At 36.8% G+C, this 25,000-nt stretch overlaps 2 protein-coding genes across 19 annotated transcripts in view; one reads left to right on the top strand and one right to left on the bottom strand.

Annotated features, from left to right (window-relative positions):
* Positions 1 to 6,678, bottom strand: part of LOC144962295 (ubiquitin-like-conjugating enzyme ATG10) — a 33,373-nt gene extending 26,695 nt beyond the window's left edge. For 3 of the 11 annotated variants that reach the window (XM_078895221.1, XM_078895203.1, XM_078895250.1), the window contains exons 1-3: positions 5,636 to 5,760; positions 997 to 1,069; positions 338 to 452 (exon numbers count right to left, since the gene is read on the bottom strand). In XM_078895221.1, the coding sequence (XP_078751347.1) occupies positions 338 to 452; positions 997 to 1,025 (144 nt within the window). In that variant the 5' untranslated portion in view covers positions 1,026 to 1,069; positions 5,636 to 5,760. Of the gene's footprint in view, positions 1 to 337; positions 453 to 996; positions 1,070 to 2,460; positions 2,603 to 5,635 lie in introns of those variants that run through there. The other 8 variants (XM_078895243.1, XM_078895224.1, XM_078895217.1 and 5 more) reach the window with 7 other exon arrangements.
* LOC144962246 (single-stranded DNA-binding protein 3-like) overlaps positions 5,454 to 25,000 on the top strand; it is a 66,039-nt gene continuing 46,492 nt past the window's right edge. For 4 of the 8 annotated variants that reach the window (XM_078895184.1, XM_078895177.1, XM_078895159.1 and 1 more), the window contains exons 1-5: positions 5,472 to 5,595; positions 8,601 to 8,673; positions 9,666 to 9,727; positions 11,615 to 11,699; positions 21,363 to 21,404. In XM_078895184.1, the coding sequence (XP_078751310.1) occupies positions 5,540 to 5,595; positions 8,601 to 8,673; positions 9,666 to 9,727; positions 11,615 to 11,699; positions 21,363 to 21,404 (318 nt within the window). In that variant the 5' untranslated portion in view covers positions 5,472 to 5,539. Of the gene's footprint in view, positions 5,596 to 8,600; positions 8,674 to 9,665; positions 9,728 to 11,614; positions 11,700 to 21,362; positions 21,405 to 25,000 lie in introns of all 8 variants that reach the window. The other 4 variants (XM_078895190.1, XM_078895170.1, XM_078895197.1 and 1 more) reach the window with 3 other exon arrangements.

The raw sequence follows: 25,000 nt of genomic DNA, 5'->3' as shown, positions 1-25,000 counted from the left end.
GTGGTCTAGTGGGTATGGTTCTCGCCTTCGTATCGGAAGGTCCTGGGTTCGAGACCCGCTCTGAGCGGTTCAAAGTTGAGTCCTCGGAAAAGGCTCTTTACTTTCATTTTCTTATCGTACTTGTCCCACATGTTAAGTGTTGCTGTTGGCTAAGGACCTCTTGTAAAACGCCTTGAGCACGTTTAGTGGACATTGCTCTATATAGATGCTCTTGATTTTTGTTGTTGTTTTAAAAATAATGTGGAGAACTTATTAGTATTTGGTTGTTAGAGCATATCTTTAAAGGGTTATGGGTAAGGTAGGGATTTAAACCAATCTTTGGTCATAGGCGGCTTACCCTGACGGTGTCCAAAAACCAGCCATCCTTGATGCAGTTGGATGTCTCTACCAGTTGTTGAAGCAGGTCTTGAAATTCTTCATCAGTGATCATCTTGTGAATGTGGCCTGCCTCTCTGCCGATTGGAAATATATTATATGATGCGTGTCATTCAAGTGGCCCTAAAGCGCTTTTAAGAAATCCAGGCTTCTGAAGCGTTAAGCGCACAGTGCAGGTACTTTCAACCAGCACAACTTGTTACCCTTTGGATACAGCACTAGACTTTTCATCTAATCAAAGAAACCACAAATAATTAAGTAGGGATTATCGTGTTATAATAAACTTATGAGTGTACGTGTGTGTGTCTGTGTGTGGGCTCTTGTTTGCGTATTTTTTTTAAGAGAGAAGGAGAGGGAGATAGGTGGATCGATAGAAGAGAAGGAATAAGATATATATATATATATATATATATATATATATATATATATATATATATATATATATATATATATATATATATATAAAGATAGATAGATAGATAGATAGAGAGAGAGAGAGAGAGAGAGAGAGAGAGAGAGAGAGAGAGAGAGAGAGAGAGAGAGAGAGAGAGAGAGAGAGAGAGAGACTTCTTACTTTTACTTTTAGACTCGGAAACAAAAAAAGTAACGAAATGCAGTCACCTATCAATGGCCTGGTAACTGGGAAGCATACCAGTTTGTCAGTTTGCTCAAATTTCGACAATCAATGTTTTTTCTGGGGAAAAAAATTGAAAAATAAACTTGCGCTCAAAGCTCAAAGTCAATGCATGATGGGAGTCATCATTGACAGTCTCAAAAAGAGTAAATGAATAACTGATTGATTGATTGATTTATTGATTGTATGAATTGAATTTTATTTTCCAATTGTTTGTTATTTTATTTTCCGAAAAAAAACATTTATTGATTGTTGAAATTGTATCTATGTCGTTTCTTTTATGAGCTTGAGCTTTTGCTGAGCTTTTTTTTTGATATAGCGCAATATCCACTAAATGTGCTTAAAGCGCTTTACAAGGGGTCCCTGGCCAACAGCAACATTTAACATTTATGACGGGATATGACGCCTGTTAGGCGATATTACAATTTTTCGGACAAAGACACCGCTGTTAACGGCCAGGTACTCATTTTACACCTGAGTACGGTGAGAGAATGTGAGTAAAGAGCCTTTTCCAAGGACTCAACTATGCGCCGAGGGCGAGGCTCGAACCCAGGACCTTCCGATCCGAAAGCGAGTGTCATACCACTAGACCACATAGCCGCATTTTTGTTATATTATTATACTTTAGAGACAAACTTTGATACAAAAACGCACGCAATGTAAACTATCTAAGACCATTTAACTCATAATCGAGGACAACAAAGAAAGAGGTGGTTCTTGGCTCAAGCCTCTGATCACCTGTGACAAAGTGGGCCTGTGATAAACTGGGTCTGTGAGAAAATGGGCAACCTCCGTGGTCACAGGCCCAGTTTGTCACAGGCAGACCAGACCCTTCCTCGACTGGTGTAAGTTATCACTGACACTCTTTAAAAGAGTAAATATGATTGATTGATTGATTGTATAAATTGAATTTTAGTTTTCAATTTTTTTTTTTGAACGAAAGAACATTCATTGCTTATAAAATTTACAGAGTAATTTGCTTTGATTTGCATACAAAAAGAAAAAAAAAATTGAACAAAAGTTGAATTGACAATTTAGAGGGACTATCTCCACACCACCAATTTAAAGGTGGAGAATAAAACAAACTTAAGTTATAAATAGAATAATAAAGTGTTGTAATTATTTCTGCCATCAATACTCAAAAACTCAAATGAAATAACACAGCGATCTTCTTCACGAGTCTTTTTTAAAGACAGTCTTATGTTTCTTTTTAAAGTTTGCAAACCGATCAAAACAGTTTGTGTGAAAAACATGTCCATTGCAACAGGACATTATGAGAAGAGTAAATTCAATTGCTCAGAGTAATACAAATAAACCGGTATCGAAATTTCCTATATGCAGGACAACATAAAACTTAAGTAGTTGTACACCATTTTGTACATCACATTTACAGTCATTTAAAGGCAAAAATAAATAAATAAAATAAAAAAAAAAAATCATCTTTCGCCTACTTGGGCTACTCTGGAGCCTGTGACAATCTGTGCCTGTGACAAAGTGAGCCTGTGACAAATTCGGTCTGTGACAAACTGGGCCTGTGACAAAATGGGCAGCCCCTGTAAAATGATGCGCTGCTGGGTGGTTACAGCTTTGTCTCTAGAAGAAAAAAAAAGTAGACATAATGCCGTCTCACAGGCGTTATGTCTCATCCTACAAAACAAATGTTGCTGTTGCTTTGGACCCCTTGTAAAGCGTGTTGGTCACATTTAGAGGTCAAGACTCTATCCGAGGCGCAATGTACGCCCCAACTTGCAACAGGTTGAATAAAGATCGGGAGTAAAAAGTAAACTTTAAAGTTTTTTCTGGGAAAGAAACTTCGCACGTATATAATAAAATATGTGATTAGACCAGTTATTGCGGATAAATTCCCAAATATAACATAGTACTCGCATAATGGTAGCTAATATTAATAGCGCCCTACATTTCGTATCCAAGTAGTAAACATCAACTCATTGTAAACACTGATTTACCTGGTTTTTATAATAATAATAATAATAATAATAATAATAATAATAATAATAATAATATATATATATATTATATTATTATTATTATTATTAATTATTATTATTATTATTTATTATTATTATTATTTATGATGATGATGATGATGATGATGATTTTTATTATTATTGTTATTTTCTATTTCTTTTTTAAAGTGGTAATCTTAATGGTATTTAAATGAATGCAGCATTGATGCACTAGTTAAAGGATCACAGGGTTATTTTTCATTTAAAAATATCAGGGGGTGTCCAATTGTCACACGTTATAATGTTAGTTAACAAAGGCATTAACCATAGTATTTGCAATATTACTAAGGAACTATTTGGCCTCTTTTGATGCAAATATTTTTCTTTTGCTTCTTTTATTGTGATAGGAAGAGTGAGAGGGAAAGAGTAAAAAAGTAGTCTAACTTAAAAAATAAACAAAAGTAACACATAAACACACAGGCATACACACACACACAACACACACACACATACACACACACACGCAACCTCTCTCTTACTATACAGTTAAAGCCTCAGAGATAAACAAATAATTGACAAATGAGAGCTACTTTTAAAAGAGTAAGTTTCCAAGTTTATATGAGGTATTACTTTATTGTTGAGTAATTACAGAAGCAGGAAGGTAACGAAAATGACCGAGAAACAGTGAAGTTGGAGCTTAGAATACGATGATATAAAAAAGTGTAATGGCGAAGACGAGGAGGAAAAAAGGCAAAATTTCCCCCGAAAAATGGACTCTTCCAACACCAACCGGTCTTGCAGCACACCAAAAACTATTGAGCAAAATCTCGAGGAATATAGGTCATGGCGATGTTTAATGTTTAAGTATTATTATTGAATCTGCACCTATAGCGGATCGAATACGTCAGACCTGTAAATAAAATTGAAAAATACAGACATCGCGCCACTAAAACAATAAGTTCCATAATTAGCTCATGTAACATGGCATTCGTGAAACGGTGAAAGCAATAAAACAGTTTCACATCTTATGAAAGATCAACAAGACTCCCCAAACATCAAATATATTTATATGATATATCTATAATTGAACGATTATTTTACATTACAATAATATTATAATTCTGTAGTTAAGTTCACTTTGATCACATAATAATAAATAAATAAATAAATAAAAATTACATCCTTCCGCCATGACATCATATGATATAATAATAATAATAATAATAATAATAATAATAATAATAATAATAATAATAATAATAATAATACCATTCGGGTTAGGAGTTCCTGATATAAGAATAAGGATGTAAAGAGTTTTATATTTATGCTACTTGGAAATTAAGTGGGTCAATGTGATAATTGTTTTTGGTGAATTATTCACGAATATACCATGAAATGGTCTAGAAGTAACTTTACGAAGGCCACGATGATACCGACTACCAACACCAGACTAAGTTGCCGATAATAATAATAATAATAATAATAATAATAATAATAATAATAATAATAATAATAATAATAATAATTATCATAATAGCAACGGTATCTCGCATTTTTTTTTTTTTACAGTGGGCATCGCATGATCCGATTTCCAATGGATAGATAAAAATTATGTCGACTTATGGGATGAATTAGATTTTTCCCATGATCGACTCGATGTGGGTGACAAGATCCGATTCTCAAATCGCTGGTACATGCGCATGTATAATGTATGAGGCGTCTCAAAAGAGAGTCCCAGGGCGGTCATCAGAAATGATTCTCATTCCTTTCGTTTATGTAAAATGCAGTAATGTCAAAATAAATCATAAGTCAGCATTCGTATTGGTAATATATCGATAGCAGAACTGGCCACTGACCACCGTTTTAGGGAACCATGTTGCAGTTTTGAGTGAGTATCACATATTTGTGCTTGCACACGGTTTAGACCCAAGCAACGAAATGACTAGGGTTTCCGCTTGCCTTTTGAATGACCTCAAGTGGTGTATATTGTCACTGTCAATATAGACAAATAAAATATTTAAATAAACCATACTCGTTTTTAAATTGTAATATTCAGATGAAATTTTATCCATTTCTTCTAATCATGATTACGTAACATTTAGCCTAATTTTTTCTCTCCAGAGAGCGAGCGGTACAAGGTCATGGGAAATGGAAAGTGAACAAGATGTGCCTTAAAATCTTAACATTAAATCGTATGTTGCTTTATCTATATCATTAGGCAAAATAAATAAAAATCAAGAATTGGGTATGGTCTTATAATAATAATAATAATAATAATAATAATAATAATATAATAATAATAATAATAATAATAATATTGACGGACATGAGTCCGAGAGTAACTCGGATCCGATCAAACTAGATAACTGGCAAGTCGCCAAAGCGTCTTTGTCGCCGAACTGTGTGGAACTAGTGAAAATCAGTTTTACAGCACGGCATTTGGACTATTTATATCCACCAATCAGCGAAAACTGACTGACATCCCCGACTTGATGTTGGTATGGAAACGGGGTCAGTGTCGTCCTTGATGGCTTGACAGGTGCGTGACAGTTCAGCCCTCAGCATGTACGCCAAAGGGAAAGGATCTACCGTCCCCTCGGATGCTCAAGCAAGAGAAAAGTATGTAATTAACTCATTAAATTTGTTTATTTGTACATACCTTTAATGGACGTGTAAATAATTTTGATGTCTGCCCGGTCTTGGGTTTTCTTGTTAACTTGCAACGACCCTACGTGCACACGAGGATGCCCATTCAAACTCTTCGAATAATAGCTGTTCCAGTTATGAAACCCACCCATGTGATCACAACATTCTATGTTTACATCCAGCTAGAATCATTAATCTAAGTTTGTTTACCTTTACATGCATATCGTCGATATAAGAAAAAATGAGATTTGCGGCTATGATTTGCTCCACCTCCCCTTGTCTACCAAAATGTTCTGTGTAACGCAATCGTGTACATAATAACAAACACACGTCTTGTTTTGATATCTATCAGTTGTGTCACTGATTTGGTCAGTGACATTTAATTGAGTAATGTCCCTTCCTCCAGTACCATCCTCGTATGTCATGTCATTACAATCTCCTACTCTAAATTGTCTTTAATCCCAACAAGCTTCTATCAAACCCACTTTTATATTTATACTTGTTTTATTCAACTAAAAATTCCACCTGCCATCATTCCAATAACACTACAACGAGTCACTAGACTAAGTGTTAAACTTAGATAGTTTATAATTATAAAATATAATGCCGAGTGGAACCGAACTGTGAAAACCAACAGACAGCAATGGGGAAGTTGTCTGAAGTACCTAGACATTGGCGTTTTAAAAATCGATTAACTTTAGATAGCTACACATAATCCATCCTGACTGGTGTTGACAAAAAAAAGTAGAATTATTGATACAATCAATCCTCAATGGAAATACGAAATAAACATCACTTTTCAAGTTGGTGGACTTCCCTCTATCCCATGATATTTGAATTTGATAGCTGAGAAAACCTGATTGGAATTGGATGTTAAATGTATTTTTGTATTGATACAACAATAGCCTTTCAGACTTTCATACTAGACCTTGGGGCTGGGGTTCTCTGGAGGGCTCGTCTTCATATCAAGTCAAGTCATAGGTCTGGTTTTCCCAGATGTTGGGTTCTTGTCCACTCTAAGTGTGCCTTGTACTTGTAGATAGTAAGTCCTGAAATATAGACTGATCTATTGGCATTGGTTGCCGGAAACGAAGGGGCAATTCGGACTGGAGCCTAAATAGTCTCCTGTGGCTATTCAGACTCAAATTCCAATGTGGGCAGCGGGCAGATGGTGGAACTGTGATACAGTTCAGGAGAAATACTGTTTTGCCCATATCACACTGACTCAGCTCATACCCCTACTTGGATTATAGAAGGATTGTTACTTGTCTAACAATATTTTTTTTTCGTCCTGCTTTTATTTGGACATCCTGTTATGTTGTTAGAAAAGCTTTAACTTTAGACCACAGATACTTTGACTGACCTTTGTTCCTTTTGAAGAGTTTTAACTCTTTTCTTCATAATTTCTAACTGTATTTCCAATGATTTTTGTCTTTCTCATCAAATAAAGCAGGTTTAGACTACCTTTTGATAGTACTACACCATTATTGTTATTTTTATTTCCATCAATTTTATGTAGGTAATTATCAATAATTAGAATAAATTAATAAAAACAAAAAAACTATACTGCGATGGGAGACTTTTCAGACTCAATAAATCCGTTGATTGCACACATTGATTTTGAATAGCCAGGGCAGACTGACCAGACCCGAGTCGGAATAGCTGTATCCCTCACTATTTCCAGTTTCCTCCCCCTTGTTTTCCTGATTTGTCTGTTTTATTCAGCTGACAGGTTTTTGTTTGGTAACAACTCCCTATCATTTATCCTGCCTTTGACTGATGGCTTGGCTCAACCAAATGATAGCTCTCACTTAAAAATAAGTTGGTCAACAAATAATATTTTGCATGGATTCCTCTTGTTGATTTAATCTTTTCTTTTTTTTTAAAAAATGGTTGTGATCCACCATATCTAAGAGGTATTAAATCTTGATGAAATGATTGTTGGAAATTTAATTTATAATTTATAGACACAATTATGAAAATTTGGGTTAATTTGTCATCGTTACAGTGGCGTACAGATACAATTTCTTACATTTGAAAAGTCTCAAAGTTCTTTATTTGGATCGATTGATCTTATAATACCGTTTTGAGACAATTTACTATTTCGTTACATCATTCATTACAAAATGTTCTCAAACATTCACTAGAGAATATTTAGTATTCCGTCTTGTAGTCTATTATGAAAAAATATAAATACTTGATGTAATCCATATTGTGTACTGTCTCCAATATTAGAGTTAGAATGTGGCAGTCTGTTGGAGAGGGAGATTCATTATAAACAAAAAAAGAGGCATAAAAGCTGACCAAAATGTCTAGCCTTTACCAACGTTCCTCAGTTCTTCAGTTTTTGTTTAGATCTGTTGCTCGGTATCTTATCTAAACTTGTTGCAATTGCAATGCTAATGCTTTTAATCACAGTGCTGTTTTTCGCTATTTTCGCTTAGAAATAGATTCCTCGTTCATCCATGTTGAGTAAATGTAATGGATTCATTAGGATGAGATCATCTAGCAAGTGGCCCTTACTTGTATGATTTGTTAGTTGTTGCCTTTTACATTTCATTCAAGTTGTAGAATATCAGTGACACAGCAAAACACCAACTTCCCTGAGTACAGAGGAGGCACTGTGCCTTGACTGTGTTTGGATCATGGGTGAAAGTTCGCCGGAAAAATCCGGCATGGCCGGATTATTATTTTTGAAAAAGAGGTCTCGCCGTTTTTTTTTGGTCTGGCCGGAATTCGAAAATGAAAAACCGGCAACTGTATAATAATATAATTAACCGCACTTCTGTTTTTTCCTCTTATTGGTAGTTGCAGGATTTTTTTTCTGAGCACCTGCCTTTGCAGGATTAATATCATTGAGTAACTTTCACCCATGGTTTGGATTGTTGTAGAGATAATGTATTCAAGAAAGCAACAGATTGTACTCTTTTTAAAAAATGAAATCATAATGTTAATGATATTTTTTTTCCATCCTACAGACTTGCATTATACGTTTATGAATATTTGCTTCATGTTGGGGCACAGAAATCAGCACAGACTTTTCTCTCAGAGGTGAGAATTAGATATTTGTTTTTCTCTTGAAAGTACTGTTTTACATTGGTGGAAATGACAAAAGTTCCTGCCTTATAGAATTTAATGCCTGCTACAAGGTTATCAATAAACAAATAGAATGTAGTATACCACAGTATGAGAATCACATCAATCGCTGTTGAGAATTTTTTCACCTGGAGTTAACAGAATGCCCTAAGTTATTTTACCTCCAAATTTTTAAGTGAAATATTATGAGCAATTCTATATTACCCAACTTAATGGATTCATGACGCTCATTGTGGTATATGTTATTCCACAAGGCTATTTTTATAGAAACAAATTTACATTTTCTCTGGGCCTAGTAGTTACCTTATCAGTATCATTAAAGAAATTAAATAGTTCTCGTATGAACTCTTTCACACCTGAGTTGATTGGGGTCATGTGTCTAAATGCCTTTCCTAAAAGCACAACAGTGTAAAAAGAAAATTATGCTATTATTGTCATTGTCACCCATTTTATTTCTGACTAGGCTCCATATCACTTGACTCTGTCAAGGGAGCTAAAACTTTAATGCTGTACATTTAATTTCAACTACAATTTGCTGTATGTTACATACCTCTTGATATGATTGGCACATTCATGGTTTTTGTTATCGTTCCAATTTCCCTAATATATAACAATTTTCTCGATTTTGATTTCTTTTTATTATTTCAGACAAACCATCATTGTCTTTGTCGTCATCATCATTATCACCTAGTACCATCATCATCATCTCTTCTTCATAAAGATTCTAGATTTAATCCAAATTTACCCCAAATTTTGTCTCTGAAAAGTTGGCAAGTTTGGTATTATGATGTTTTGTTTCATCAAATGGAAAGTGCTGTAGCCACTTTCTTATTTATTGAGTTGGTAATGAAATGTCTTTTTAATCACCAACTTTAAGTAAAGGATCATTCAGGTTGACTGTAACAGGGATTGTTTTTCTAAAATTTATGTTCTTATTTTTATTTCAGATACGATGGGAGAAAAACATAACATTGGGGGAGCCCCCAGGATTTCTTCACTCTTGGTGGTGGTAAGTTCACATTATGTTTTTTTTTTTTTAAGAAAAAAAAAAGAGAGATGTTTTCTACAAGGCCCATAGAGGCGGAGTTTATCCTAGTTTTTATAGCATTAAAGGGACAATAGTAATTACTAGCTCCCCTTTGGATAGGATGCCAGTGTCTTATTGCAAAGTTCTTTCCACCATATATAACACCCAGTTCCCCAATCATTGCTGGGTGGACAGGGGCGGTTGGGATTCCCGATATTGTAAATTGTTTATAACATCAGGGATGATAAGCTCGAATGACAGAATGCATCATTTTGGGTTATAAGACAGTTTCATTGAGTTTTGACAAATCTTGACTCAACTAGTCTCCTCCAGGGTGTAGGGCTTCTTTGGAGATTTGAATACATCTCAAAAATTGGAGACAGGGCTTCCAATTACGCAGTTATCCCACAGAGTCACAAGTCCTGTGGAGCTGATGTTTATCCTACATTCTGTTATTATATTAACTGTAGCAATTGCTTGCTGCCCAGTGGATAGGAGATTTAAAGTACTTTCCACCAAACCTAACAGACCTAGCTACCCAGTCACTGGTGTTGAGCGGTTCCAAGCTTGCTTAAGGACTGCAGTTCTCAGTTTCTGGGAAATGAGAACAGCAAAGTCTAGTTCCAGTCCCTTTTCTACCTTGATATTGGGTCCAGTTCCTCGAGAAGGTCCTTTTTGATAATTGAATTTGAACCTTCTCGAGGACGGAATTGCTTTGAGAGTTAGTGAGAGAGAATGTTGCGTACAGTGTAAAGTTGTTGGAGTGCACCGCTAGTAGTGGGAGTATGTGAGAAAGGCGAATAGTCTAAGAACCAGGGAACAAAGGAAAGATAATTTTTGGTTCTCAACTTGGGGACCAGTTCTAAATGCAGCCCTATCACTGTTTGGTCAAGGGGGCCAGTTTTGCACTCTTGATAAAATTCATTACATTAGCATGATGTCATTGCCTTGTACTTGGACCATGTCATGTTGCACTTTATATGGCTTATTGAAAAGGGCAAAAATTAGTGCAATAGAATTTAGTTCTTGATCATAAGATCATTTCTTACATTTTCATAACACATCCTTCAAAATGGGAGGCTTGGTTATTCTGATAAAAGAGAATAAGAAGTCTGGTTTCTTCATAAGAAAAAACAAACGTAGCAGTCTGTATCTTTTGAATGCAATGTCTTTGATTGCCATCCCAATGCCTTGGTATGAATACAAATATTTAGTTCCTTGACTGTCAAAGATTGTTTTGAATGATTTTGGAAATTTACTTGTTTCCATAAGTATTCCTTAAATGATCTGCATAATCAGTCCTTTACCATTCTTTACCAATCAATCAGTTCATTAAAAAAGAAAAGTTCCACGTTTTTCCAATTAAGAGTACCCTATAACATTTTAATCATTTTTTCATCATATGTGCCAGTGTTCTATCACAACTCTAGATGTTTCCTTGGAATAATCCATCACATTACAAGGCTGCCTTATAAATAACCTTCAAGGTTCATTGTATTAATGCTCTCTGTTGATTAGAACTTAAAATTTAAGGAAGAATAACATAGTATGGCACCGACTGTCTGCAATCAAACTTGTGAAAAATGAAAAATAGGGCCTGAAGAAGTCATAAGATTAGCACTATTACACGATTATTTTCTATAGATGGCTTTATAATTGATATTTACAAAGGGTTATTGTTTTGTGGTTAAATAGAATGATGATCTTGATGTTCTCCATGTAAAGAGGCATCCTAGTCGTTAAAAAAAAAAAAAAGAAGATAATACGATGGAAGGCTTGGGCTTTCTTTAAATTAATATTTGTTTTGGTGAGATTGTAGTCTCTTATCCTGACTGCTGTGATTAATTTTTATATCATTCTCTTCAACAGTGTGTTTTGGGATTTGTATTGTGCTGCCCCAGAGAGGAGAGAAACATGTGATCACAGTAGTGAAGCGAAAGCGTTTCATGATTATGTGAGTACATGGTTATTTTTATTTTATTCCCCCCCCCCCCCCCCCCCCCCCCCACCCCATCCCCTCTTCAGTCTGTAACGTCATGAGAAATATTTCAATAGGAAAGTGGAAAGGGGCAAGTAAAACCAAGCCAATCTCCTAAATTTAACTGGTTGTCTTCTGTTCCATTTACAAATAAAATAAAATTCATTACGACTATTTTCTTATAGCAGTCATCTGGTTTTAGACGGATGATATAATCGCGGGTGGTTGGATGGGAGCATCACCCTTGAATCATATACCTATGATGTTCGCATGGGTGTACGATCCGATAGTGATGTCGTTTCTTCTTCTCTTTACTAGCCTATCCTGCTTCTTTGGTTTGCGATTGTATTTTTGACAGGGATATTTTTTTTCTGTAAATCTTCTGCCTGTTTGTTCTTGGTTATTTATAATTTAGCTTATGATATCTTAAGGTTATGATTTTGATTTACATTTGTACTATTTTTGTTAGATTGCTTGTTTTTTTGTTTCAGCGGTCTCTCATATAACCTCAGTTGTGTTGGAAGAGACCTAAAGCAACAAACAAACAAAAAACGGATGATATAATTATCTAAGCAAGGATGATCTACTTAGAGAGCAATTGTTCAAAGTCTCTTTTTAAAAAATAATAATTAATGAGGCTGATTTATAAACTGCATAACCACGAGGTTGGCATTGACAAAAGAAATTGTAGCCTGCTTATTAAAGTATCAATTATTAATGAAAAGTTAGGTCTAATAAGAATGGCTTTGCATCAGTACTAGTAGTATTATATATTACACAATATTGGGTAACCATAATATTATTATTTTATTGTTATTTTTGCATTTGGTTTGAGTTTGACTGATGGACTGATTGATGCATTTTCCTCCTTTTTGGCAAATTGTCATTATCATCTCTGATTATTATATTGCTGCAGTCAGTGTGGTTGAATTGTTATATTATAAAAGAGTTGTCAAGATCTGAACAAGTGTGTATGAAACGGTGCCAGATAAAGCAAGAAAGGAAAAAATTGTACTTTTCTTGCTTTGTCTGGCACCGTTTCATACACACTTGTTCAGATCTTTATTCTCCCAGTCAAGGCAGACTGATTTTTTGGGATGTTTTTTTTTTATTTTTGTATTTTTCTTTCTTGCTCTCAGATCTTTATCTTGCACTGATTGCTGCTCCCTAGTTTCTCAATGATTCTAAGAAATTATTTTGAAGGAAGATGCAGGTTCTGCTATAATAAGAAAATAGAGTCAGTAGACTTACGGAATTATGGATCATGCTCTTCTTTGATTTCTGACATCAGTTTAGTTGCTGATACAGAGTTGCCAACATTCTGATTTGACTGGATGAAAATCTTAATCTAAGTTGCAAACAATTCTAGGTTACTGACAACTTCCATCAATTTCCTGTCAGGAATTAGGTTTGGTAGTAGCCGCCTCTGTCATTACCTTGATGAGTCACATTCATCTCAGCATCTTTACAGTCACATCAACACGTCATCTTCTGTACAGATTACTAATTCTAAAACATATAACCTCAAAACTGGAGAGGAAGATAATGCGAGTATATATGTGACTTGTATATAAGGGAACAACAGAAAACAAACAACATTTCTGCCCTTGTTCTTCGTCAGGAGACAAAAAACAAAACACAAATATGTAAGGCTACAAAATATTGCATTTTGTCAAATGTGGAAACAATGTAAATGTATGGAGAGGGTGTTGGATGTGGATGCAAGAAGAGGTGCAAGAGAAGGAAGGCGAGGATAAATGGGGAAAGTGCATTGTTTTTACCACTACTACCTCCACTGCCTCTTCTAGCATTTCTGCCTCCACATCATTATCACTACGACTACCACCTCATTACATCTCACCACCACCACACAGCAACCAATACATAGTCATATCCATATCGTTAAATCACTACCAACTTAACCACCTCTACCACCTCATTATGATCACTACTATCACAACTACAACCACTGTCACCTCATCTTCACTACTTCAACCATCACAAGATTTCATCATCATTACCATTATCACCACCATATTATCGTCATCATCAACACTACCCACAACCGAGGAAAGTGAAAGGTGCTGTTCATATTTTGTTTATAAATTATATCGTTTTTTATTTTTTGGGATTTTTTTTTTTTTTTTTTTGCGAAGATTCAATTTTCAGTTTAGAAATTTTGGGGTGAGCGAGAGGCTTACATTGTCTGTGAGACACATTTCAGGTTTTAGAAATTATTGGCACTGTTGACACGTCTGGGTCTGTCAGTGCATTATTTTTAACATTTTGAATGTAGTCAAGGTACTGCTGCTGCAAGTTGATGGAAGAGTGTTGAATGATTTTAGAAATGATTGTGCAGTCAGATATGTTTTAAACCTATTCTGTCATTGTACAGAAATTGACTTTAAATGTTCTGGGCTTCCACTGTTTTATAACTCAAACTCTGCAATCATGGTTATATTTATAGCATCAGAGCTTTCCTTCGTCTCACGAGTATAGGAGAAGTTTCAATTATCCAATTGGTACCTCTAATGTAGAACTTACGACGAGCAAAAATCTTAAACTTCATGTGTTGCTCAATTAAAATGACCCCCACTTATACTTATATTATTCTAAACCGAAGTCTGCTAAAGTTTCAATTCATTTTAATTGGTCAGTATGTGGCCAAAATGTTTTTTTAAAAAACAAACATTTTGTTAGTGAATGTCAGTATAATTTAATTTGTGCAGCTTTATCTATTACAGATTCTTAGAGTAGCTAATGTGTATGAAATTTAAGTCTCTGAAATTTATGCCTAGTCAGTTTCTTTATTCTCAAGGAAGGAACATAGTTAATACTTCAACTACAGAATGATAATGGGTATCAAGAATTGAACTCAGGTTTGTTGGATCACATCATCTTCCTTTTTGACTCTTGTGAAACGACCTGAAAGTCAGAATTACTGGGAAACTTTTAAAATCAAAGTTCCATTTATCTTTCATCATTTTGAAAATTTTGAATCATGGGCTGTTATTTTTTTAACGCATTAAGTATTTTCCCAAGAACTCTTGTTTGCTGTGCTACACTGAGCTCAAGTTAAAATTCATAGCCTTGTTATATATAAACTCTTTTACAAAATATGTAGGACAGTCATTTGTTCGAAATGCCCCAGTTTTAATAACCATATTTGAATATATCAGGATGTCAATGATGGACTGGGTTATTATATTCACATACCTAGGTTGTTAGGTGTGTCTCACATAATTCTAAGTGTGGTATAATCTGTACCAAGTTTTCATCAGGGTTTTTTTTCTGTCTTTTAAACCCAGAGGAAATATTTTTGTAAACATATGTTTTAGCCACCTGAGGTTATTATGTATTATTTTTAACGGGATCGAAAATCCTTCATTGATATAAGATTCGTTTTGAGTGATCAGTTAAGTGTCAGTGTTCCCTGCTTGAGGAATAAATCAGGGTTGAGAATCTTCAGGCTAAAGGCAGATTTCCGCTTAAATGGTGGTTCATCTCCGACCATCACCATCACAATTCCGCCTTTTAAAATTTTTTCTTTGTATAAAAAAAATACTCCCTACAATCACTACATCAACACCCCTACCACTACTACTATTACAACCAACACCACATCATTATCCCTACCACCACCACCACATCATCACCTTTATCGACATTTACAGCTGCCACCACATCTTAATCCCTACCAATACCGCCACTAAAACTACCGCCACATCATCATCCCTACCACCACCACCACATCATCATCCGTACCACCACCACCACATCATCATCCGTACCACCACCACTACTACATCTTCATCCCTACCAATACCACCACTGCTACATCATCATCTCTACTACCACCACTACTACAACTACGTCTCCATTCCTACTAACACCACCACATCCTAATCCCTATCACTACTACTACAACCACTGCATCATCATCCCTACCACCACTACAACTACAACCGCAACATCATCCCTCCCACCACTACTACACCTACCACCACATCATCATCCCTCCCACCACTACTACACCTACCACCACATCATCATCCCTACCACCGCCATTACTACAACTATACCACATCATCATATCTACCACCACTACTTCTGTAACCAACACCACATCGTCACATCCCTACAACCACCATATCGACATCATCATCATCCCGACAATCCCCACTGCTATGACCACCATAGCATCCTTCCCATTATCACAACTACTACAACTACCACACCATCATCTCTGCCATTAGCACTATAACTACCTCCACATCATACCAACAAATCATATAAATATTTTTTAAAAGTGAAAAATGGGGGTGGATGGTAGGTGTTGACATTGTATGATCAAATGGTAAAATTTTAAGCAGATTAGATTTTATTTGTTATAATTAGTCTTTCAACTTTTGAAATTCACCCTGAGTGGTGTCAAGAAATTGCACCTCAGTAAATTTGAATTAAATCCATATTTATGGGTTATAGTCGCATGGACGGGTATGTCGACGTATACATATATGCAGGTCATGATGTACGCGCTGAAAAATGTTCTCCTTTTTTGTGGCCAGTCATTCTCACCCCTGGATAAATGGAAGGATTATAAAGTGCATTGAGCTTGGTAAATCCAGGGAAATGCCTTTAATTCGTTAACAAAGATTTGGATTTTATTTCTTCAAATGAGTTTTATGAAAGCAAATTCCGATCTATGTGCAGCTATTGCACTGTTGCTCTTGTCCAGGGACCCCTTGTAAAGCGCTTTGAGCACGTTTAGTGGGTATTGCGCTTTATATTTTTAAAAAAATCCCCAAGTTGTCATGAATCTCTCGCCAGGGTGAAAGAATGTACATCTGTTATTTTTGGAGTGTTGCTGTAATTATCAGAACATATAAAAAGTAAAAAGCATTGTCTGTTTGTACTGAATCTCTAAGAGGACCCGATGATGTGTGACCAAACCAGAAAACAAAACAACTCATTTTTCAATCATAATGGTGATTAATTCTTTGTAGTTTTTAATAAGATTTTGATTCTCACAAGATGTGGTGAAACTTAATGAAATTAAAATCTTTATGGACTACTCCAATGGACATAGATAAGAAGAAGTTTTTCTGGCAATTAGCAGTGTTCGAGATATTGTAAAGGTGTTTGTTTTGAAAGGACATTTTTTCATGGACTGAATTTGTAAGGAATGGAAATCAGCTGGGTTAGTGTAGCGTGGTGAAAAGAGTTTCTTTGCTCTGATGAAAGTCTTTGTACGATCATTTGCACGTCATTCGTTGATAACTACCCTCAAACCCCATCTCACTCTTGTGCATTTATCACTTAAATGTTTCTTTTCTTTCTTCCCTTTTTTCGGTAACGTTTTTCAAAGGTGACCACGCGGTTTATTTGATGCTGTTGTGTCGGCTATTGTTTTAGTATGACATCACACTTGGAGACGCAAGATAAATGTAATCCATGTATGTTTGGAAATGGTCAGAATTGGAAATCATGAATTTCTCTACAATAAATTGTGTTCGATGCCAAGGCTATGATAGTACTTCTTAATAAACTTTTTTTTTTTTTTTTTTTTTTTTACTTACGATGGCGATGCAGTCTCAATTTTGTTCAGTTGGATGAGATTGCGCACAATGGGACTTTGACTTAAAAAAAAAATTTTGTTTAAGTTTTTCATTTTGTAATGTATCATTATTGGATCGTTGACCTACGGAGAAGTAAACTTTACAATGAAATGATCATTTCATTGTAAAGTAACGATGTCAATGATTTCAGATGTTGCCATTGACATCGTATCGTTACTTGGGACTTGATTAGCAAATTGATATTATTGGTGACATGTTGTCGTGAATTCAGAGCGTAACGTGTTCGTTTGGCAAACACTAGTGTAACAGAACTCACACATAACAACACGCACAATCATAAACACACAAACACACACCTTCAAAATAGCACACACATTCACTCACTCACACACACTCACACCCGGGTCCGCCGATCGTGCTTTCCTCCACCCATTGATTTTTGTCTGTAGACTTGTCGAAGCCATGATGGCGGTGGCCGCCGTACCCACGTCGCTGCTATTAGCTATACCCCCACCGTAACGCTAAATAACAATGGGTAGGGGACCGGCGATTATTGATGACAAAGATCTATGCCCGTGGCCTGGCCGCATTGTAACCTCGCGGAATTTGTCGAGTTCACGATTTAGTGGAGAACGAACGGCGAGTCGGCGATCGATGTCTGACCTTTGCGCATGGAGACTGGCTTTCACTGTCATTCCATCGTCATCATCGCCGTCGTCGTCATCATCATAATGTTCTCCTTATCCTCGTCTTCTTTCTTCCCGTCCTCATTCATCTTCTTTTAGCATCCGAGTCGGCACTTTAATGTGTCGCAAGTACCGGTAACCTCCTGAAAAGAAAGTAATATGTTCCTTTAAGAATACCCACTGTCGACTGAAACAACCAGATCCTTAGTGAGGTCGTTGTGGAATCATCATCATCACCATCATCGTCATCATCACCACCACCACGACGGAGATGAGTACTGTATATTGTTGTGAGGAAGTTTACCTTCTCACCTGATACGTACCACGTGGGATGACAATAGAGACAGGGGGTGTCGCTGTGTTACGATGGCACATACCTATTGTGTAGCAAGCTTTTGATTTAGGCTATGTCTGATTTAGAACTTTGACGGATTAAATTAACACAGCTGCTGTGGTGCGACCTGGGTCTGTTTTCATGAACACGGACTAGCGCTTAGTCTCTGACTATCCCTGACTTTAGTCTAGGATTTGAAAAAAATCGGATTTCATGGGAGCTAAGCAAGTCCCAGACTAAAATCAAGGTCCTTCGGACTAAGTTTGGCCAAGTTTTAGTCATTTGATGAGGCAGGTCTTCAACCGTAGTCTGAGACTAGTTACTAGGATACACCATAGCGTCGAAAAGATAGCAGCTATTTTTAGATTAGAGAGCTTCGATTCGGAAGGAAAATACGTCGGTTACGAAGGACGGAGGCAAAAATTGTCCTTTTGCTATTTATACTGACTTTAAAAAGTATACTTGCAGATCGTCGAAGGTACGCATTTTTAAAAAGTAAAAACTAAAAAAAACCCACACAAAACAAAAACAAAACTGAATCTAATCCGTTCTCGAGTTGCTTTGCGTCAAATAACAACCAAAAATAAATGATTTGTAAGTATAGTGAAGACAAAAGTTACTCTGCTGGCATTGTAACTGACTGAAATAATGTGATTCACCAGAACACACTTTCTCTTTTGTTTTTTTTTTTTTTTGTTTGTTTGATTGTTGTTTTTTTTTTTGGTTGAATTTCAATGGAGCTTTCATTGGTTTAAATATGAACATCAATGTAGTCTATCAGTCTACAGTCAATATTAGGTGATTTGATTTATCATGGCAAAAGTGAGTTACAATACGAAAAGGAACGAATTATTATCTATACCGGATGCGTTGCTGATCCGATTTTTAAAAGTCACTTACTTTGCTCAGGCTTAAGACTAGTAAGTCATTTACTAGACAAGTAAATAACTAAATCTAGTCCGCTTTTATGAAAACGGGCCCTGGAGTTTGCACGGGCGGGAATTTCCAGCTGCATCTAGAATAGTACGGTTTGTACCGGTAACCTCATGAAAACAAAGTAATATGTTCCTTTAAGAATACCCACTGTCGACTGAAACAACCAGATCCTTAGTGAGGTCGTTGTGGAATCACCATCATCGTTTTTGTAACATTACACACACACACACAAAAGACACCCCTACTAAGTCATTAATAAAAATCTTATCTTGGAAAGATTTTTGTTTCTGTGTTGTATGATGATACATAATCCGGAAAAGTTTATACTTTGTCCACACTTTATCAATACTTTTAAATCGCCACAACAGGTGCACTTTAGGTGACAATACCAGGGCCCAATTATTTTTTTTGTCGTAGTAGGCCTGAACAAAGTGTCCGCATTTCATACATACTGCCTCAGAAGGACATGACCATTTACTGGGCGAATAGAATTAAAAATGAATGTCTGCTAGATCAATGTGGAATGGATAACATGGACATCATCACGAGAATAATGTGGAGATGGATAAGGCTTGTTATGAGAAAGGAGAGGGAAACGTCAGCAAAATAGACCTACAAGGGACACCAATAGACAAAGGAGAAGAGGAAGGTCCCGGGCAACTTGAAGAAGAGATGAGAGAGAGGGGTGAGAATGGGGAGAGATCTGGAGCTCCCTGAAGATGACGGCCACGGACAGAGGAAGATGTGTGATCTTCATTGCTGCCCTATGTGCAGGCAGTAAGTAACTAAGTAGGAGGCAGGTCGGATTAAAATGTTGAGTACGAAAATGTAAACAAGTACAAGGGATTGTTTCGTTGTTAAGGCTATTTAAAAAGTCGTTTTTCTAACATTCAACACAAAAATACGCCCAAGTTAACAAATAAGAAAAACTCAGGCAAAAATTAGATATCATAAGTTTCTCTGAGATGAATAATAAAAAGTAACCCGAAAAACTGGGCCAGTTTCAATGAACGCGGACTAGGGCTAAGTCTCTGACTTTAGTCAAGGGCTTGGGAAAAATCGGATTTTATGTGAGCTGACCAAGCTAGTCCCAGACGAAAATCACGGCACCTTCGGATTAAGTTTGGCCAAGTTTTAGTCCATTTGCTGAGGCCGGACTTCAAATTTAGTCTGAGACTAGTCTTTAGGATACGTCATAGCGTCGACAAGATAGCAACTATTTTTAGATTGAGAGAGCTTCGATTCGGAAGGATATACGTCGGTTACGAATGACAGAGGAAAAAAGTGTCGTGTTGCTATTGACATTGGCTTTTAAAAAAAGTTGAGATAGGTGCAGATCGTCGAAAGAACACATTTCTGAAATCCCCCTTGAGCGACACAAGCCTCTATCCACCTTCTAGAGAAAGGCAATTAAATAAGTTAGAGGAAAGTCAGTGTCAGCTCCAAGTGTAGCTATTCCTCTGACTCTATCCGAGTCTCGCCAGGGTTACGACGTTTCATGCTGCTCTTTCTTCTTCTTCTTCTTTTTTTTTTTTTTTCATGGGGATTGGCTATACTTGTAGTTGTTTTCCGGGAGTCTGACCAAACCACCTCCGTCGACTTTTAAGAATGTACTTTTCTATTTTTGAAATTTTGTTGCCTCGCAGTTCAGTTCGAGGGATCTATCGAATATGGACGATTTATCCTCAATGTTGCTTGCCATTTTACCGCTCACTGGTAAAACAAATCTTTTTAAAATTTTTGATTTAAAAAAAATATTTTTAAATCATTATTTTGGCGGAAAATTTAGATCTCCAAACATCGATGAATTAAGATGTCTATCCCACCAGCTTATTCTTGAAGTCTGTAATCAGAGAACCGTTATTTATTTTGTCCGACTAGTCTCACATTCCCATACAGGACAGTCATATGAATTCCCCCACCCCTTTCCTGCCATCTTACGAGGTTATGTGATTCAAACCCAGCTGCACACAATATTAGCAAATAAGTACACCTCGATTCAAACAAATCATAAAATTGTACTTTGCCCCCGCCTTTTTTTTTTTCCTTGCTAAAAAATATATTTAAAAGAGAATTATTAATTAATTTTCTTTCTCTTTTCCAGGGTTTTGTGAATTCAGGTTACAGTGTGAATGGAATGGCCCCCGTAAGTACAGAGAGTTACTTTAGACCTTCAATTGTTTGTTTGTTTGTTTGTTTCTCCAGATCATTTAGTACTTATTTAATGAGATTACATTATCATTATGATATATTTATAAAGGTTTTTGGGTTGTTACTGTTGTGGATGTTCAGATTGAACGCTTGGTACAGCGAATGGTTTTTGAATTTAAAAATAAATAATCTTATAATATATGGGATGATTGGGGGTTTAGATAGCTGAGTTTGTAAACACTCGTTTCACACGTAAAGGGACCGAGATTGATCCTGGGTGAAGTCAAGATTATTTTGTGACCCCCCGCGCCTCCCCTGTACAACCAGCAGAGCTGGATCTGTTAAGATCTCACAGAAAGTACCATATTTTAATACTACTTTGAAATGTTATTCCCCCCCCCCCCCTCCCCATTGATTGTTTTGTGATTTCAAATAGCACACCGTTGAAATTATATTCTAATGAGATAAGGGTAGTCAATGAGAACACACACACTCACATACAGAATGTAATATGTATCTAGTGTGTTGAATGCTGCAAACTCCTCAGTATCGTTTATTTCGTATTACCATCATATTACTGCTTTATCAGTCTATCAGTCTCTAGTGTGTGTATGCGTGTTTGTACGTGTTATTTTGTGTGACTTCCACTTTATTAGTAAATATCTCTCTCTCTCTCTCTCTCTCTCTCTCTCTCTCTCTCTCTCTCTCTCTCTCTCTCTCTCTCTCTCTCTCTCTCTCTCTCTCTCTCTCTTATTTGACTTCAATAGACCAAAAACCTCATTGTATAGGTCTCTGCCTCGGTTGTAGCTATCAGAGAATGAAAAAACAGGTCCTGGATGTAAATTATATGTCAGCCGACGGTTTTACTTTCATGTGTTACTTAAGGTCTAGGATCTAGACCTACAGCTCGACCTGAATAATGTCTTAACTTGAGCTTTTATATAGCGCGATATCCACTAAACGTGCTCAAAGCGCTTTGGAAATGGTCCCTGACCAACAGCAACACAACATGCAGAACAAGACATGACGCCTGTTAGGCGATATAACATTTTCCCCCGACAGAGACAACGCTGTTGACGGCCAGTTACTCATTTTACACCCGAGTAAGGTGATAGAATGTGAGTACAGAGCCTTTTCCAGACTCAACTATGCGCCGAGCGAGGTTCGAATCCAGGACCTTCCGATCCGAAAGCGAGTGTCACACCGCAAGACCACATAACCAGACAATGTCTAAGGTTTCGAACCAGTGACTAAATACTTCGACGATGATATGTACTTAATTTGGAGAGACATTTTGCTCACCTTTTCCTGGTCTGTCTGTAGGAATTCGGTGGTTCACCTGGTGTAAACCATGTTTTTGTTTTGTTTTGTTTCTTTTAAACTTGTTCTTGCGCGCTATAGGCTTCATGTTTCTTCCTGTTCATCATAATATAATAAAGTCCTATAATGTTGCATTATAGGAGATTTTAAAAACTATCGATCCTAAAGCATGGTGTTAAAATTCGATTAAAAATGTAATTGAATTTAAAAAACAAAACTACACAGAAATAATGTACAAAAATTGTGCCGTGTGTCATGTCACACTGTCAGAGAGCGTTTGTATTGGTGTGTCCAAGAAAGTAGTTAGTAAGTGAAATAACAATTCGTTGGCTACACATTTTGTATGTGTAGACCCTCAACTCTTAATATCTGCTGCGCTGTTTAACCAGTAACTGTCGTATTCTGGAAAAACATCTATTTAAAAATTTGGCCAGAAAACTCGTCCTTCAAATATCGATCGATTTAAAATCACACTCATCTTGGCAAAAACTCTTAAACCTGGGACTTCGCAAAGTTTTTGTCTAGATGTGTCTTTGATGTCGATCGCTATTTGAAGGACGAGTTTTCTGTCCAAACTTTTAAATACACGCTTTTCAACAGTACGGTAGTTAACTGGTTAATATAATGACACAAACTAGTGTGTTGTTTGGTTTGACAAAGGTTAAGGAGTTAACTTGCGTCGGGGTCAGGCGGTCACATTGTTGTATACCATTACGTACAGTGAAATAATAATATTTATTGTAACTGACTCTTGTTTCTTGTTGTGTTTCCGTCATGCTTGGGTAAATCCCTCCTCAATTTGACGATATAAACAAAACACGTAACTTTGCAGTGTGCTGCGTCTTGTTGACGAAGTTTATTTTTAATGCGCTCATTTTTGTGGAGCCTTTCCACAATTTCTCTGTGCTTAATGCGTTTTGCAGTAAAGCTTCACTTGATCTTCAAGCAGAGAAACCTATATGTTGTATCACATTTTAGAGTCTATTTTTATTTATTTATTTATTTATTTATTGAATTAATATACACACGCTAACACGCGCGCAAACAACACGCACATACACACACACACACACACACACACACAGAGAGAGAGAGAGAGAGAGAGAGAGAGAGAGAGAGAGAGAGAGAGAGTCTTTGTTAGAAATTCCGCTTTTCCGGTACTGAATTTCACCCATGGATGGCTGGTACCCTTTAAAGAAAAGTGACATTGATTCGTCTCTCATCGAATGGAACGGTACCAATTTTCTTATTCACGTCAAATGTAGGTGAAGGAAATTTTGGATAGACTAGTACAATTGTGCTCATCAGTTAGTGTGCAGAATGTTATAGGATTGGGTGACTCCCTATTGGATGTAGAGGTCCATTTATTATTTTACGCTCATAACTCTTGCTTGTCTCAAATCCGACATGTGCACACATGCAGGTCTGACATCCGAACCCGATTATGGGCCTAGTTTAACATTGTTGTACAATATTTTGCGTCATTTCTTTTTAAAGAGCCCATAATGAATCTCCCCCTCACCCCCACGCGGTATTCCAGTAAACTTAAAGTTAAAGAGCACATTCCTCCCTCTCCCTCTGTCTATCTTGTGTCTTTACTATTCTGTGCTTGCAACCCCACCGCCAGCTTTTCCTTTCCTCTTATCACATACATTCAACTCCTTCCCTCTTCTCTCCTTTTTGATAAACAAACAAATAAATACACACACGCGCGCGCACACACACACACACACACAAGGGCATCTTCGACGCCTTGCTGTATCTTTCTCTTCTTCTCACTCATTCTTCTCATGCTTTATTTCTTCACTCTCTCTCTCACTTTCTGCCCCTCACATCTCTCTCTCTCTCTCTCTCTCTCTCTCACACACACACACACACACACACACTTATGTGCGCGCACGCACTCTCACAGATAAGTATACATACACTCATTCCTGACTTTGCCGCTCTTTCTCTCCCCCCCCCCCTCTCTCTCTCTCTCGCTCTCTCTTCCACCCCCCTCCCTCACCTCTCTTCCAACTCTCCCTCTCTCCTTTTCTCCACATCCCTCTTCTCTTATCGCCTTTCATCCTTCTCTCTTTTTCATGAACAGACTCAAACCTACACAATTTCTCAACTCGCTCGCTCTCCTTCTATTTCTTCCTCCACTTCTCCTCCTATTCCACCCCTCCCCTTTCCTGTAATGCCTTTTCACATTCCACACTAGTCCCTCCTCTCTATCCCCGCTTTCCTCTACTCACATCTTCTCCCACCTCTATCTTTTACTCTTCT

This window comes from Berghia stephanieae, chromosome 1 (assembly GCF_034508935.2).
Source record: "Berghia stephanieae isolate SIO BIC M18660-M18661 chromosome 1, UCSD_Bste_1.3, whole genome shotgun sequence".
In the NCBI taxonomy this organism is placed as follows: domain Eukaryota; kingdom Metazoa; phylum Mollusca; class Gastropoda; order Nudibranchia; family Aeolidiidae; genus Berghia; species Berghia stephanieae.
This window is presented reverse-complemented; position numbering and strand designations above follow the sequence as displayed.